The sequence below is a fragment of the Blastocystis hominis genome (assembly GCF_000151665.1).
Source record: "Blastocystis hominis, Singapore isolate B (sub-type 7) whole genome shotgun sequence assembly, scaffold_7".
Taxonomy (NCBI): Eukaryota; class Bigyra; order Opalinata; family Blastocystidae; genus Blastocystis; species Blastocystis hominis.
In genome coordinates this window covers 22,318-37,833 of record NW_013171866.1, presented here as the reverse complement: position 1 = coordinate 37,833, position 15,516 = coordinate 22,318, and the positions used below count along the sequence as shown (strand labels likewise).

At 40.5% G+C, this 15,516-nt stretch overlaps 6 protein-coding genes; 3 read left to right on the top strand and 3 right to left on the bottom strand.

Moving 5' to 3' along the window:
- Window positions 1-2,795: 2,795 nt before the first annotated feature.
- GSBLH_T00004446001 (uncharacterized protein) lies at window positions 2,796-3,348 on the bottom strand (the record flags this gene model as incomplete). The annotated part of the gene is made up of 2 exons (XM_013043341.1): window positions 2,796-3,195; window positions 3,227-3,348. The coding sequence occupies 2 exons, from the start codon at window positions 3,346-3,348 to the stop codon at window positions 2,796-2,798; spliced, it is 522 nt and encodes a 173-aa protein (XP_012898795.1).
- Window positions 3,349-3,444: 96 nt separating this feature from the next.
- On the top strand, window positions 3,445-4,168 carry GSBLH_T00006810001 (Tim22; the record flags this gene model as incomplete). Its single annotated transcript, XM_013043340.1, has 6 exons — window positions 3,445-3,575; window positions 3,603-3,691; window positions 3,724-3,842; window positions 3,876-3,945; window positions 3,976-4,094; window positions 4,148-4,168. 6 exons carry the CDS (start codon window positions 3,445-3,447, stop codon window positions 4,166-4,168), a joined length of 549 nt encoding a protein of 182 aa, XP_012898794.1.
- A 559-nt stretch (window positions 4,169-4,727) lies between these two features.
- GSBLH_T00006809001 (uncharacterized protein) lies at window positions 4,728-5,410 on the bottom strand (the record flags this gene model as incomplete). Its single annotated transcript, XM_013043339.1, has 5 exons — window positions 4,728-4,731; window positions 4,797-4,908; window positions 4,938-5,073; window positions 5,104-5,241; window positions 5,273-5,410. The coding sequence occupies 5 exons, from the start codon at window positions 5,408-5,410 to the stop codon at window positions 4,728-4,730; spliced, it is 528 nt and encodes a 175-aa protein (XP_012898793.1).
- Window positions 5,411-6,058: 648 nt separating this feature from the next.
- GSBLH_T00004445001 (uncharacterized protein) lies at window positions 6,059-7,379 on the top strand (the record flags this gene model as incomplete). XM_013043338.1 has 5 exons in its annotated part: window positions 6,059-6,201; window positions 6,234-6,296; window positions 6,329-6,366; window positions 6,398-6,546; window positions 6,578-7,379. 5 exons carry the CDS (start codon window positions 6,059-6,061, stop codon window positions 7,136-7,138), a joined length of 954 nt encoding a protein of 317 aa, XP_012898792.1. The 3' UTR covers window positions 7,139-7,379.
- Window positions 7,380-7,766: 387 nt separating this feature from the next.
- On the bottom strand, window positions 7,767-8,249 carry GSBLH_T00004444001 (uncharacterized protein; the record flags this gene model as incomplete). XM_013043337.1 has 1 exon in its annotated part: window positions 7,767-8,249. One exon carries the CDS (start codon window positions 8,247-8,249, stop codon window positions 8,025-8,027), a length of 225 nt encoding a protein of 74 aa, XP_012898791.1. The 3' UTR covers window positions 7,767-8,024.
- A 46-nt stretch (window positions 8,250-8,295) lies between these two features.
- Window positions 8,296-14,676, top strand: GSBLH_T00004443001 (uncharacterized protein; the record flags this gene model as incomplete). XM_013043336.1 has 7 exons in its annotated part: window positions 8,296-8,613; window positions 8,645-8,923; window positions 8,955-9,206; window positions 14,262-14,374; window positions 14,405-14,475; window positions 14,506-14,614; window positions 14,644-14,676. The coding sequence occupies 7 exons, from the start codon at window positions 8,296-8,298 to the stop codon at window positions 14,663-14,665; spliced, it is 1,164 nt and encodes a 387-aa protein (XP_012898790.1). The 3' UTR covers window positions 14,666-14,676.
- Window positions 14,677-15,516: the final 840 nt, after the last annotated feature.

Here is a 15,516-nt window from a genome sequence, read left to right as displayed (position 1 = left end):
ACCGATATGGAAGAGGAATGTTCTGTTCAAAATCACCGCGAGATTGCATCGCCTACTTCCTCTTTTCCTAACAATCCGATCGTTTCGCCGGCTGCTACCATCATTTCCATGACAAGTTCTTCAGACTGCGCGTTATCTCTTTATGGAGTCTCGCTTACCTTCAACGAAACATCGTCCATCGCGATCGATCCGTCCACAATGCCGTTCTGCACATGGAAGCGAGCTTCCGAAAAACTAAAATCAATGCTGCCTTTGCGCTCGCGATAGGCGCGTCTCTTCTTGGCTAAGCGATAGAGCGCTTGAAGCGTGGACGTGACTTCTTCGCGCGTCAATTGGGGCGAAGTGACGCGTTTGAAAATGCTGTCAGTGGAAGGAAGCGATGCATTGGAGCCTTGAAAACCTAAAAGAGAAGCATTCGGTTTGATGGATGAAGGGGTGGAAAGCTTTATGTTGCCGATGGAATGGAGAGGGAAGGAATAATCAGATTGCGCAGATGAACTCGAAACGAAAACCTTCTTCTTCTTGCTGTTGTTGTTGTTGTTGCTGCTGCTGTTCTTTGCCGTTTGCTCCGTCGTGGATTCGTTCAAAATCGCTTCCACTTCTTCGTAAGTCAGTCGAATCGGACGTTTCAGCGTCGTACACGAAATCGAATAATCCACAATGTTGCCATTCTCTCCGAATTCCATGGTGATCGTCAAGGCTCGAGGCAGTGGCGTTTTCTGCGTCGAAACGACCGACTCTAACGCCACAGGATTGTATCGATTGTCCGGCCTGGAGTCCAAAAACTGGGTTGTGCTTAGCGAGCAGGCAGTGGCGATTTCCCACGGGAATAGAGGATAGACTACAGAACAGAAAGGGTTTGAACCGACCTTTGTTCGGATAGTAATAAGTTACGGAACGAAGAGAAGCGTTGAAATCCAAATTGGATCCCAGAGAGATGAAGGAGGTGGGGTCAGCGATGTGAACCGCCACTTTGGAGGGAGAAAGAATGCTGATACTGTCGTCAACCTCCGACGTCTGAAGAGTGAAAGCAACGAATTGATAGAACGGTGATGCTGTCGATTGCGATAGCCACGGGGTGGAACAAAGAGCGATCGCGCGCGTAATCGTCGGGAATGGAGGGCTCTTTCTCGCTCTGCATAAAGGACTGGAGAATGTGCTGCGCTTCTTTCTTTAGAGAAGACGTGAATCCGTTGTAGCCACATTTGCTATCGATGAGAAATTGAGGCGGGAAATTGGGCTCTAGAAGCTTCAATTCGCGAAGAATGTCAGCGGTCTTGGATCAACAAAACGAAAAGGATCCATACATGAAAATGAACATGCGGAATGTCTTCTTTCCCGAATAGTGGAATCAAAATGTGGTCACGAATCAAAGCATAATCATCATAGGAATCTTCGGATGGCATATACACCGTAGAAAGGACAATCAGCGAGTTGATCAGGGTTCTGTGAGACGAAATGAAGTTCTCGACCGCACTTTTGTCATCTTTGTTCAGCATTTGATAGGCTAGCACAAACTGGTCGCATCTAGAAGTCACTCTCTTGAAGTGTGCTTTTTTACTCATGGGCATTGAAACCTGAGCGATTCCGAAAGATATCGTTGATTCGCTCGATGTTGGAGTAGTTGAACTTGAGAAGAGAGAGAAACTCCTTTGGATGACACTTGTATTCATTGTAAGTATTCCAGTTGTTGCTCTGCTTCTCCATCAGATAACCGCTGTTTCGAAGCACACGGTCAATGTATCCGATGAGAACGATGTCGCTGTACTTTGATCGTAATTTCATAGGGATATATGGAAGCACCTGTTGCACGTTGAAGCGGTTGTAAGTGCGGAATTTGTTATATATACGGTCCAATGGAAGACGGACGTTTTTGTAAAGAGAGTCAATCTCGTTTTGAATTCGTTCGAGATCGCTTGCTGTGTAATCAATCAATGGCGTATCTGATGGCGCCAACAACCCTCCGAGACAGCCCAAACCGATCTACCAGTTAGATTCAGCAAAAATAACTACATCACGAATACAATCATGCTCATTTAGAATTTGGAGCTTTTGAATACCATCAATGAGTTTTATACCAACATATTTTCCCACTCGATATTGCCGCTGAGCAGTGTAGCTCACAATCGAATTTACACTTGGAAGTATTAATCCATTACGATCAAGATCCTCCTCATTTACAAAAATATCAAAGAGAGAGAGTTTATTCTCAAAACTAGAAAAACAACGCCCATGCCTAGCTACCAAGCTTGAAAATTGTGTTGCTGGATTCAGCAGGCGCTGACAATATAAGAGCGCCATCGACAAAGTTTTGTCAATAAACGACTGTACAAAGGGAATCGAAAACGAAGTATTGTGAAGGTATTAGCATTATAAAATGGTACTGTGATCGGAACTACTCCCAATCGAAGAGAAAATCAAGTAGTTATGGTGTCGACTCATGTGTACAAAAAACTATGAGCATTAATCACTATCATCATTTAACGCAATTGCCAACCTCTTCAAGTCTAACTTTTTGGGAGCAGATTCAGTGGGTTCGCTTGATTTTCTGTGTTCCCTATCCTGCTGCTCTTTGTCTTTATCTTTATCTTTATCTTTATCTTTATCGTTATCTTCTTCTTCTTCTTCCTCCTCCTCCTCCTCCTTCTTCTTCTTTTCTATTTCTCTCTGTTCGCGATGAAGGCGTTTCTACTATTATAAGTGATCACTTCTCCTACATTTTTCCTTCGCTCTGCAACTTGTTTCTTCTTTTCATCGTTCCACTTTTTCGTATACTCACTTATCATCTTTTTTATCTAGTTGTAAATACGGAGAAAAGGAAAAACATCTTCATCATTACACACGTCGATAGGTCGCTGACCTTGTTTATTACTCAAATTCGGATTGCTCCCCATGTCTAATAGCAGCTTCACCATATCTTTGTTATTATTCTTTGCAGCAACGAGGAGACAAGTCGTTGAATCCTTGTTGAACTTTGCATTTATTCCAGAAACAGCTCCATTTGTCAGCAGCAAGCGTACCTCAATATGAATGCCAAATAAAAAAAGAAGTACAATCTCAATGTGATTTTTCATTACTGCAAATGCGAGAGGTGTCACGCTATCCATACCAATTGCGTTCACATCCGCTCCAGATTCGATCAACAAGCGCGCAGCATCCAGACTTCCAGCATAACAAGCAAGATGGAGCGGTGTTCTACTTCGGACTTCAACGAATAAAACCATACCTGTGCAATTTATCTTTGGCGTTTACATTTTCTCGACTATTTAGTAACTTGATCATTTCTTCGACATTATTGTTCCTTGCATGTCCATGAAGAGAATAGTACTGTTTTTCTCCGTTATCCATGATGGGGAAAAAATCTGGGTCAGGATTCGAACTGCGGCTCTGTGTACAAACTACCTTTATCGTCAATCAATACTTATTATTTGTTCTTTTTTCGATATGGAATCGATTGATCCTAAGAAACTGGAAGAGATTTTGCTGAAAACAAAGCCAAAATACAGCAAGTTTCCTGTAGCTACCACAATTCCAAAAAGGGAGTCATTGCTGTGGTTGTACGACACTCCTCCGAAGTACTATTGTTCTTTTTTCATTGATAGTAGAGATAAAACCTTTAACTATATGCCTTCTAATATTGGCGAGATTTCTAACAGTTGCTTTATTAGAGGGCTGCAAAATTTAGTGCTTGGTATGAAATTGCGAATGATGGTAATCAATTAGCTGTACCCCTTGGAGCTGGTTTTGGTTTGTTTATGGGAGCTTTCAGCCTGTTTACATCAGGAATGCCGTATGTTGGTAATGTTCCAGAAAAGACAACAGCAACTACACTGTTACAAGAAGTAGTTATTATATTATTCATTCCAGTTTTGTAGTTCAAAAAGCCATTCCGTTTCATGTACCTGAGGGGAAAAGGTTCAGCACGAATGATGGCATCTTTCGGCGGTATTTGTTCGTAAATGAGTTGAGAGATAGCTGTATATGGAGGACTGGAATGTGTCATTGAGCGTGTTGTGGGGAGAAAGAACATTTTAACAAACGCTATTGCTGGTTGTGGAGTTGGCTTGGTTACTGGAAGCAAGCGAGGTCTTCAGGTAAGTAACTCGTTTGCTTGCTTAGTGCTAGAGTGCGTGTATGAGTTGTTTAGGTTTTGCTGCGTTTGGAATAGTTATCGATATGTTTATTCAGTAATTCATTTATACTCTTGTGTTTCATTAACAAAGAACTATATTCTTCAAGGGGAGAGAGACCGAGAAGTTGTCGGATTCGATTCGTTTCTATCACAGAGCATTCATATTCTCCTCGACTGTTGACAAAAAGATGGGGATGATAAATCGGAGGACAGTCAATTTCAAGAGTGTTCTTTCGTACTTCGATTAACTTGAAATTATCTTCAGAACGGATACTGTACACTATATACCAACTTCTAAACAATAAGAATGGATTTAATATGAAAAGCGCACTTATCAAAGCAGGAAGGACAAACAGGCTTGCATTTGAACCAGTGAACAATGCAGTGATAGCAATATTCGTGAAAGCAGGGTAAAACGACGCATCTCTAACAGTAGACAAACTCACTGAAATCTACATTGGTAGACGTAATCCGTTCATAGCAAATAGGACATCTCATAAATGTTCAACAGATCCAACAAACACATACAAATACTGAGAATTGAAAAAATTACCACAAATGGATTACCAAACCCTTATACTTTTTACGCAATTCCTCATCTATCAATCAAGAACCCCCCTCTAACGAACGAAAGGTGTAATCAGCCCTATTTAACGATCCAAACCCAACCCAAGGCGACAGAAGATAAAAACGGTTCCAATTGTGGTTCATGAACGAAAGGCGCATTGGCTTCGCACGACACATAAACCCGCAAAGCCCTTGATGTACGGCTGGAACTACGCTTAACCCCGCGCTCCTTCCTCACTCTGCAATGTCGCATCAATCAACGAGCCGCCTTGTCTTCGCGGCACATCCATCAAATAGTTGTCAATCCGGCTTCGCCCCACCACCACGTTGTGCAGCTTCGACAGGTCCATCGCGCTCGAAAACACGAAGTAATCCTACGATCATTACGGCGAAACAATCCCAACCGCGCTGTGGATATGTCGCAACGCGGCACGCGAAGAGTTCGCAAGACGAAAAACGATCGAGTCGAAGGGCTCTGAGGATGTGGGGATCGATGGGATTAGAGAAATGTCGATTTCGTGAACACGGCCGGCTAGTAGATACTAGAAGGGAGAAAGGGAGAAAGGGAAATACGTTTGGCTTCACGACACCTCGACTCACTAAATGCTGGCATTCGTGGAGAGTGCGGAATAGTTCGGTGGAGACCAAAATGTCGCTATTCAGATAGCCGTAGTGGGCGGACGAAAAGAGAAAGCGCGCTTGGTTGAGCATGAAGTTAAAATATGGGAGAGAATAGGGGTTTGTGCTAAGCGTAAGTACAGAACGATGGCAATAATGAAAATACGAGAATTCGGTTATTACTGTCAGTCCATAATGTTTGCAGAACTCATCCACGACTCTCGATTTAGAAAAGATAACTGCTTTAAATGAATAATGCTTTTGAAAGTAAGATAATGTGTAGAGAGTATTAGAAACATCTTTGTTAATTTCCTGTGTTGTGAGTAACCATCAAAAACGTACAGAGATATTGTTAATCGTCGTGACCATGACAAGAAAGTAACTTTGGTATCGATTATAGTCTGAATGGAAATGGATGAGAGAAGAATTCCAACAAAAAAATTCTCTATCATTTAACTCCTTATTGGAAACGAAAAAAACACCGTCTTGAGATAACAACAGCAAAGATCACCTTACTAAAGGACGACATTACATCACTAACTTCTAGACTGTAGTTAGCAGAATACCAAATCATATTCCTGACCTAACGGAAAAACAGTGCAGAAATCAATACGGCGAAAAATACAACGAATAGACCAAGAACTATAGGCCAATTCAGTCTACTCTGATAGTGGCACACCATAGCACAAAAACATTTGTGGTTCTTCAGGGAGTTTCATAGAAGATTAGAACTTGGACCAGATGGTTTATTTTGCGGTAAACCATCATACCTTTGACATTTTGTCGCTAGAGTTGAGGAGGAGCCAAGAGGATACGGCGTTTACACTCGAAGATTTGATTCGTCTTTCTCTGGGTCTAAAGCGCCTTGGAATAAGTCAGATTGAGTACAGAACGTTGCTATTTTATACCGTTTTAGTATGTGTGATTGGCGTACCTTTACGGCTGAATCCAGTCTAGTTCGTGAAAATGAAGCTATTTTGTATATTAAAAAGCAGAGGGGTGATTGTCTAGATCATTTGAAGTGATGCAGTCATTTACCAGATCTACCTGTAATTCGACTTTTTCTTGACTTATACCTAGCTTCATTTTTAAATTGTGACCTATTGATCCTGTTTTTCTTTATTCAGCTATACTCTAAACATGTGGTTGACACTTCGTTCGACATGCAGTCTTTTCTGTCCATGTCGAACGAGATCTACGGGAGAAACGATGTCTACACATCCCAATTGGTAAAATATTGACTGCTGTTGTTAATCAAAGCAATACGAGACGGCCTACAACGCTGAGTTCATCACACGCTCGACATTTGTGTTCGACAATCTCCTCATCCTCTTGGTCTGCCTCTATTACGAGCAGCAGCCAGACGATGATGTCGAGGAAATCGTTCGGCTTGCGATCGATGGCGATTACAACTTTTTTATCCCCTGTCTGCGTATTACGAAGGACACGCTGGACTCACTCTCTCTCTTACTCCGCGGAGGCGAGACGGAGAGCGAATCGGAACCGCTGCAGCGCGTGCTTCCGAGCTCTCTGCTGGATGAATCGGGTTTTTACAGCGTTTTCGATCTGATTCTTTTGATCGAAAATAACATTTCGCTGGTTCCCTTCCCCGAGTGGCTCAATCGCCGACTGCTCCAACGCGAGCCCGCTTTGTTTCACATGCTGCAAGACCGCGTGGCTGAGAAATCGGAGAGTACAGCGAGCCAAACGCTGTATCTGCTTCGATGTGAAAACTGTCTCATCGAAGACAGCAACCGCTATTCATATCCTTTTTGTGTTGTGTTGTTTTGTTTTGTGTTGTGTTGTTTTGTGTTGCTTTGATCTGCTTTGCTCTGCTTTGCTCTGCTTTGCTCTGCTTTGCTCTGCTTTGCTCTGCTTTGCTCTGCTTTGCTCTGCTTTGCTCTGCTTTGCTCTGCTTTGCTCTCCTCTTTTGTTTCTTTGATTCACGTTCGTTGTTATGAAGGACTGCGTCGGCTGCACCGTTCAGCTCGCCGTGGTCTCGCACATCGTTGTGCTTCACAACTGCAGCAACGTGACGCTCTCTGTCTGCTGCGGCCGCCTTCTCGTCTCGTCTCGCTTCGCTTCCTCGCTGACATCTAGAGCGAGCAGCGGCCTCCTGCTCTACCTCTACACTCCTACAAACCCTCTCTTCGTTCAGACAGACTCGGCAGAATGCGTGGTGGCTCCGTACAACGTTCCGCGAACCCAACTGCTTACACGACTCCAAGAGGCAGGCTTGGAGGGAAGGAATTGTTGGAATATCGGACTGGATCGAAATGCGGATCACTTTACTTGCGCTATGTTGCCTCCTGAGAAATTTGCTCCTTTTGTAGGGGAGGATGGATCTGATGAGATGGATCTGCCTCTCCTCCCTACAGCGTATGAAGATCAGATGAGAAGATCGCTTAAGCTATTAAGTGCGTAAATGCTGTTTGTTAACAATTCAATCAAGATTCTTGTTCATTTTGAACTCGGATGGAATCAGCAACCGATTTTACAGCGGATTCATCGCGGACAATCTTCTTTACAGCTACGGGTGGTAATTCGCCCTTTTGACGAAGCTCATACTTTTCCTTTCTTTCCTTCTTCTTTTGACGCTTTAGTCGGTTCTTTGCTAGTTTTCGATCTACTTCGGCTTTGTTTGCAGCAGCGATTTCCTTCGCTTCCAAATCTAATTTTCTTTGTTCATCTTCTCTCCTCAGTCTGTCTAGTCTGTCGTGGTCCAAAAACTTTGCTCTGCGTGCAAGGAAAAAAGAGGCAGAGTTCGAACCGTTCTGATTTTCCGCCAACCTTTCGAATTTTTCCCACTTCCACACTTGCTTCGTCTTTCTTGAAGGATCATAGAAAGCTCCAAAATCATCGGGAGCTGAACGCAGCTGTTGCTTAATATATTCTTCAGGAGTCTACATATCAGTTTAGAATATAAAACCATTCACTTGCATTCTTCCCAAAAAATATAACTAACTATAATTTATTAAATGGACAAAAGTGGGTCATCTAAACGCTCAGGATCAAACGATCTTTATGAAGCATTTAATGAGGGATCAATAACTGCTTCGGGAGAGCGAGTTTTCATACCAATCCGGAAGATACAAAGAATCGACTATACTGAAACCCGAAAGAATATATATCATGGATGCTTCCAATCAAGGTTAACACACGACGAATCTGTGCTCGTTAGAATGCAAAACCATATTCAGGTAACTGGAGATGATCTGAGCGGGCCCATTATGCACTTTCAAGACCTGAAGCTAGAGGATCCTGTTGCAAAACGTCTCTTTTTTCGCGAAATCAGTGTATGTGTATCAAACTCTACTTTAGCTTTAGGTTCCGACTCCCATTCAGATGCAGGCCATTCCCATGGTTCTGACTGGACGTGATGTAATCATCCACTCTGGAACGGGATCAGGCAAGACTCTTGCGTTTATTCTTCCTATTCTAAAGCTTTTCCAGATCAATCCGCCCTCTGCTAATCCTTCCGTGGTCGTCATTGAGCCAACCCGTGAACTAGCAGCCCAAGTAATGCGAGAATTCTCCTATTTTATTTGCGCTCCTCTCGTAAAAGAAAGATCTCCTCATCTCTTTTACGATACCAATTTGGATTCAGTAATGTCTCAATTCTTTCCGTTACGTTCAGCGTCGTTATACCCCTGATGGAAAATACCAACACCGCGTTCTGGGGGCGTGGGGTGGCGAATCGATCGAAGATCAGCAATCAGCCCTTCAAGGCGGAATTGATGTGATCGTTTGCACTCCAGGACGATTAATCGATCTGCTTCACAAAAAGCTGGTCTCATTAAACGAAGTGAAAGTGTTTGTACTTGACGAGGCGGACAAAGCCGTCGATGTGGAAATGGAGAACCAAATCCGATACGTAGCATCATCATCTGTATTCAGCTCTCCTTTAGATCGCAAACATGCTTCCTGATGAAACCGTACAGACGATTGTTTGCTTTTTTGCTTTGCTTTCATAGTCTAGCTGTGCTCGGCCACGTTCCCGATCTCCGTGCAGCGTCTAATCAACAGCTGCGTGATCGACGCAATCACTGTCAGCACGAATGGGCTGCGCAGTCTGCAGGGACAACTCAGCCCGAATATCCAAGTCAACAGCTTCCTCATCTCCTTCCAGAATCGATTCGTTCGCTTTGAATAGCATGGTTATTGCTAGAGCAAGCTGCTGGATGTGCTGCGGATGATTCAACAGCCTCCTGTCCTGATTTTCGTGAATAGCATCGGAGCGATTGAAGATCTGGTGGCGAAACTCCGCCAAGAACAGTTTCATTGCTGTGGAATCCACAGTCAGTACCCGCAGAGGATTCGAGACGCGATTATGCGTGCGTTTACAGAAGGTGAGGATTGGAGAGAAATGAAGAGAATAGGAGGACTCGATATTCTCGTTACTTCGTCGCTTTTGGAGCGAGGAATCGATCTTTGTGTCGATAATGTGATTATCTATGAGATGCCCGACACGATCGAGAAGTTTTTGCATCGAGCCGGAAGAACGGGAAGGGCAGATAGAAAGGGGACGGTAACGGCGTTCATTACAAATGGATGGGCATTGATTCAGGAGTATAGAACGCTGCTCCGACAAGCACATCAACCTGATATAAGACTAGAAGCCTGAAGTGTTTGAAATTGATAGAGAAGGTTTTCGCAAATCTCTGTTTGTTTGTAGACAAAAGATGTGTCTATTGATTGAAATCTGAAACAAAAACCTTCCGAGAATGATCAAACACCCAACAAAGAATAAGTTAACATCGTTTAACTCCATCATTGTTTATTTTCACTCATTCCAATTCAAAGTCTGTATACAATCGAATCATTTTCAATTTCAATTTCAATTTCAATTTCAATTTCAATTTCATTTCGATTGTTATTGTTAACAGGAATCAAATATACCTTTATAAACGATATTCACATTATTACATATAACATTCATATATCTATAACAAACATATCAACAAACATATATGTTTACATATGATACAATGCATAACATAAAGCAACTAAACCAATTATCACCGAAACAGAATACACGATTGCATTCTCAGATATCTTCTCATCAATACATAAATCAGTATTCACTCCAGGAAGTGGAGCGATTATCTCTTTACCAATTTTACACCTCTCCAAACTTTCATTCGTTTTATCCCATACATCACCTACTTTATTAAACCATTCTTCTTTCGATTTATAGTCGTGAGGAATCAAAACCTCCGATACACACACCGTTACAGGCACATTTTCCAGTAATTCGAAGTTGTCTTGATTTATTATGTTTTCTGTTCCACGTTTTATTATTATCTGACAAGGACAGTTCAAATTGTATGCAACTTCCATCACTCCTGTACGAAGTTGGGACTTTCTACTTTCTTTCAATATTCGACCTTCAGGATAAGCAATACATCCGTTGTTGTATCTAAAGTTAAAGAAACGTTCAAAATCAGTTACCGAACATGCCATTTCGAAGCTGTAAAGCGAGTGAACCATTTACGATCCATTCCACGACGTTTAAAGAAAAACCATACGAAATTCAATAGATATCCACAATAACTAGGACCAGGAGCAAATAATATTATTGCCAATCGCGATAAATAGCTCGAACCGCCGGTTAAGAAACAATCAACAAAGTAGTCAGCAAACGAACGATGATTTACAAAATACATTGTATGACCAGTTCGTACAGGTTTTGAGTCTTCTGTTACATAGAAACGGGGATGAAATATGTGAGTTACCTAGTTCACACTCCAGTTTTACGATTTACCTCTTTGGATATGCGAAATGGACTCCCTTCTCCACGTAACATACAAAACAAACCATATCTATTTGTTATACTTCAAACTCATACTTACAAAAAACAATATGTGTTTATATAGATTAATGTAAATAAACTCGATATGATATTTCGAATGAGTGTTAAGTTGATCATATTTTGAAATGTGAAGTAAAATTGGAATTCCGAAAATGTATGAAATGAATTGAAATCGATCAAAATGAGATTTCTAAAGGTAATCGTATTAATTTTGTTAATAAGCAATGTGTATGGAAAGAGGATTGTATCACGGAAGGTAGTTGTGTTATTTGAGTGTAGTAAAAGTACTAGAACAATGAATTTGACATGCGAAAGAATGTTTTGATGGTATCAGAATCGAATGGCATATTATTGAAATCTAGGGTGTTTCTGTTTATAGAAAACAAAGATCTTATGTTATCTATCTGCAATAATTCTATTTAACATTTGTTAAGTGGAGGTATTTTTAAAACAGACTTATTATGTATAGTACACACACGGTAGCAATCCACATATCAATACTATGGCAATTAACAAGAGAGAAAGGACTATTTTAGTATTAGCATTCATCACAGTTTTTCTTGATACCTTAAACCATGCGCTTATTGTGCCTATTCTTCCTTATCTGGCTGACGAGCTTGATTCCACTTCAATGCAAGAAGGTTTGCTATTTAGTGCGTATTCTGTCATGCAACTCATTAGTATATTACAATCATAGATATATATAGTTTAGGTTTATTGATCATGGGTCCTGGTAGCGATTCTTTTGGAAGAAGACCATTTTTGTTGTTGTCATTGTTTGGGTCGTGCTTTGGTAGAAATAGTAGGACAATATAAGGATATAGGTTCTCTGTTTCAAGGAATGTCGAATACAATGTGGCCTCTCATATTCTGGCGAGCATTCACCGGATTATTTGCAGGATCTCAAATTTTGGTTCAAGCGTAAACGAATGACAATATTATGAAATTTAGAGTTGTTGCTGATGTAACAGTAGCAGAAGACCGAAACAAATATTTATCTCGTTTAGATGCTTGTATTTCCTTTGCCTATATTGTCGGACCTGCAATTGGTGGTATATTGGCTCAAATAAGCAACCACTTCCCGATGTATGTTGCTGGAGTTGTATCGGGAATTGCTATGATCGTAGCACTGATCTTTTTGAAAGAGTCAAATCCTAAAATTCTGAAAGAGAAAGAACTGAAGGCAAAGAAAGCAAAGCAGAGTGAAGTGAATAAATGTGACATACATGCGGAAGCAAAAGAAAAACATAAAAAACTAAAATTAGAAATAAAATTAAAATCAAAATCAAAATCAAAATCAAAATCAGAATTAAAAGTGAAAGTGAAAGTGACCTCAACGATGGTTCTTTGCTTTATCGTCGAGTTCTGCAATAAATGGGTAATTAGCGCTTTTGACTCTCGCTATGGAATCTATGTGAAAGATAAATGGCAAATTAATTCTCTTACTTATTCGTAATCATTTATACTGCTTGTCATTCATAGTATTATTGTAATAATACAAAGCTTTTTATGTTTTGTGCTTCAGGCATTTGCGTATCCTTGGGTAACGAAGTACATTTGCATTCCAAACTTGGCCGCTATCGGTCTATTTACGCAACTCATATCCTACATTTTAATGGGAGCAATCAGCAATGTTTATGGAAATATCATGGCAAGCTATTTGCTTTGGATTGGCTACTGTTGTAGTAGCCCCACTTCCGCATCGATTATTTCTGTACAATATGGTGGATATGAATATAACGAATAGACCACAACCAATCCTGATTATCAGGGAACTGTTCTTTCTTGGAATAACTTGTTTTGCTCTTTTTCCTTAATTGTCGGTCCATTGGTATTATCTGCCATATATACGCGTGATAGTGAATCTATCTACTATTTCTCATCTGTCTTTGGGTTCATTGGTTTTTGCATTATGCTCTATGTGAGTACTTGGACGAATGCTAAGATAATTGGCAAGAAATCTCTGTATAACGGCGATTCGAAGTCAATTGAGCTAAGTGAGTTGAATGGAGAGAAAACATCGGAAGAAACCGTTGTTATTCCTCAAATAGCTGAAATAACACTTACTATTCCCGAAACAGAAAGAAACAGCGTCAATGCGCCTCAAACAGTGGGAAACACCGTAGATGTTCCCCAAACGAAGGAAAACAGTGTTCATGTTCCCCAAACAGAGGAAAGTACCGTTAGTGTTCCTCAAACCGAGGGAAACAGTGTTAACGCTCCTCAAACAGAAGAAAAAATAACTCAAGTTCAATCCCAGGAGAAGGACAATCCACAAGTGTAAAATTCTGTGTCTGATGGAGATTTATTCTCCAATTAAAGTAAGGCATAGCCAATTGAAATAACTGCAATTCCAAAAATATGAATTATTTTGTTTGTTGAATTCCCTCCAAATGAAAAACGTTCAAATACTGCAATGAATTGGATGGGAGGAGCGAAGTATGGTATGGAAAAAGAATATTTCGTAGAGCTCGCATGAAAAAGTATCTACAAGACAGGAAGAAAAACCAACATCTGAACGTTACTGGTTCAATAACGAAACGTTCTACCACGGTTAACGATTCGGAAATAGTTTCTACCAAGTCATTTCCCATAGCGAAGAAAAGAAAAGTGGCAGATACTTCATTTGTTGATAAATGGATGATCCGTGATATTTAGGATTTGGTGAGCTTGTCTTTCCAAGAAGATAAAAAGAGTATTGAACCAAAACAAGATCCACATCCAGCCTCTCCTTCATTTTCGATCCATATTACACCCCCTCACTCTCCAGCAGAGAAACAAGTTCCGAAAACCGAAGTAAATCATATAAGTAAAGATGTCATAATGTGTTTTATGTAGTAAGATTCATTCATGATGGGGTTGATAAAACGGAGGAAGTCTATCGCCAATATGGATTAGAAGTCCATCTTCCACCCCTTCCTGAAAAGCCAACCTATGAGGATTCTCCGTCTATCTCTGCTTCTGCTTCTGCTTCTGCTTCTGCTTCTGCTTCTGAAGAAGAATTAATCATCGATGAAGATACAATGAAGGTGAAAAACAAGTTATGGAATGCAATGTAAGTAATGATAATGAGTTTATGTTTTTTAATCTTTTAGAGAAAACGATGTTGACATATTTTCAAAAGACTTTCAGTCGATTTTGAACGAAATCACTCCTCAAATGCTTTCTCAATTTGAAACAAACACCATTCAGTTGTTATTAGAGATTTGCTATTCATATCTCACACACGAACCAAATCAATATGAGTAAGAATGTTCATTTCATTTCACTCTCAGAGAATTGGGAATGAATATTCTCGATTCACTTATTCTTTTTGTGCTCAGTACAGATTGCCATCCAGAAAATGGTAATATTATGTGTGCTTCTTGATGCATAGAAGAATTTCAGCAGATATACAAACGACTGATGAAAGCACCCTTGTTTGAAGTGATGGAAGGAATGACAAATGATCCGATTATGAAAACCAAGATACGCATATATAGAAAGTAGAAACAATTCCAAGTATTCCTTGTAGATTAATGCAATTTACGAAATAGCAGGTGGTACTTGTTTGTTTGTTTATAACCAATCGAGATTAGTACGCTCGCTTATCCATGCTGTGAGATTTGCAGCATTTGCCACCTTTAGTGATCGAATGTTGCAAAACGCGAGGTGCGAAGGAAGATTTGCCAGTTTTGGAACGTCTATATCATGAATTAATGCTCGAAAGTAGACTTTGAATGATTGCAGATTCCACACAGGAAAAGCATTCTGCTTTTTCACTACAGCGAACTTCTCGAAACAAGGGAAGATCCACCCAGCTTAGTTTGCTTTTCTGTTTTGTGCATCTTTCATCTCCAGCAAAAGAGGTAATCCCACAAGAAAGCACTTCCAAAGAAGGCAGTCGCTTCAAAGAGAGAGAACTGCAAAACTGAAACACAGAATCACCTAATTCTATGTTATGCAGACTTGCCAAATCTATTGGTTAACTTAATGATTCAAAACTACCCTCGATTCGAATTGATCGAAAATATCGAAAACTCTCTTTCTCAATATGAATCGATTGCAGCTCGGTACAATGATGAATATGAACAGTAGTCTTCTCTGTCGACTTGTGAAATTGGCAGAAACAGTGGTCTCTTATAGATATGTGTTTCAGATGAGGATTGTTTTTACATATCACAACAGTAACATACACAAAGCTCCAAGATGAAATCGATATTGTACAAAGATGAGGAAGATTCTGGATTTCAAGTGAAGAAAACGTCTTGCTATTTCCAGTATAGGCATCAATTTCCAGTGATTCCAGGCTATTTGATATTGGCATTAACAACTGTTTAAGAGGCTGATAAAGATATAAAAAAGAAGCATTCTGACGGATTATTGCCTCCAATAGAGGAGATCCTAG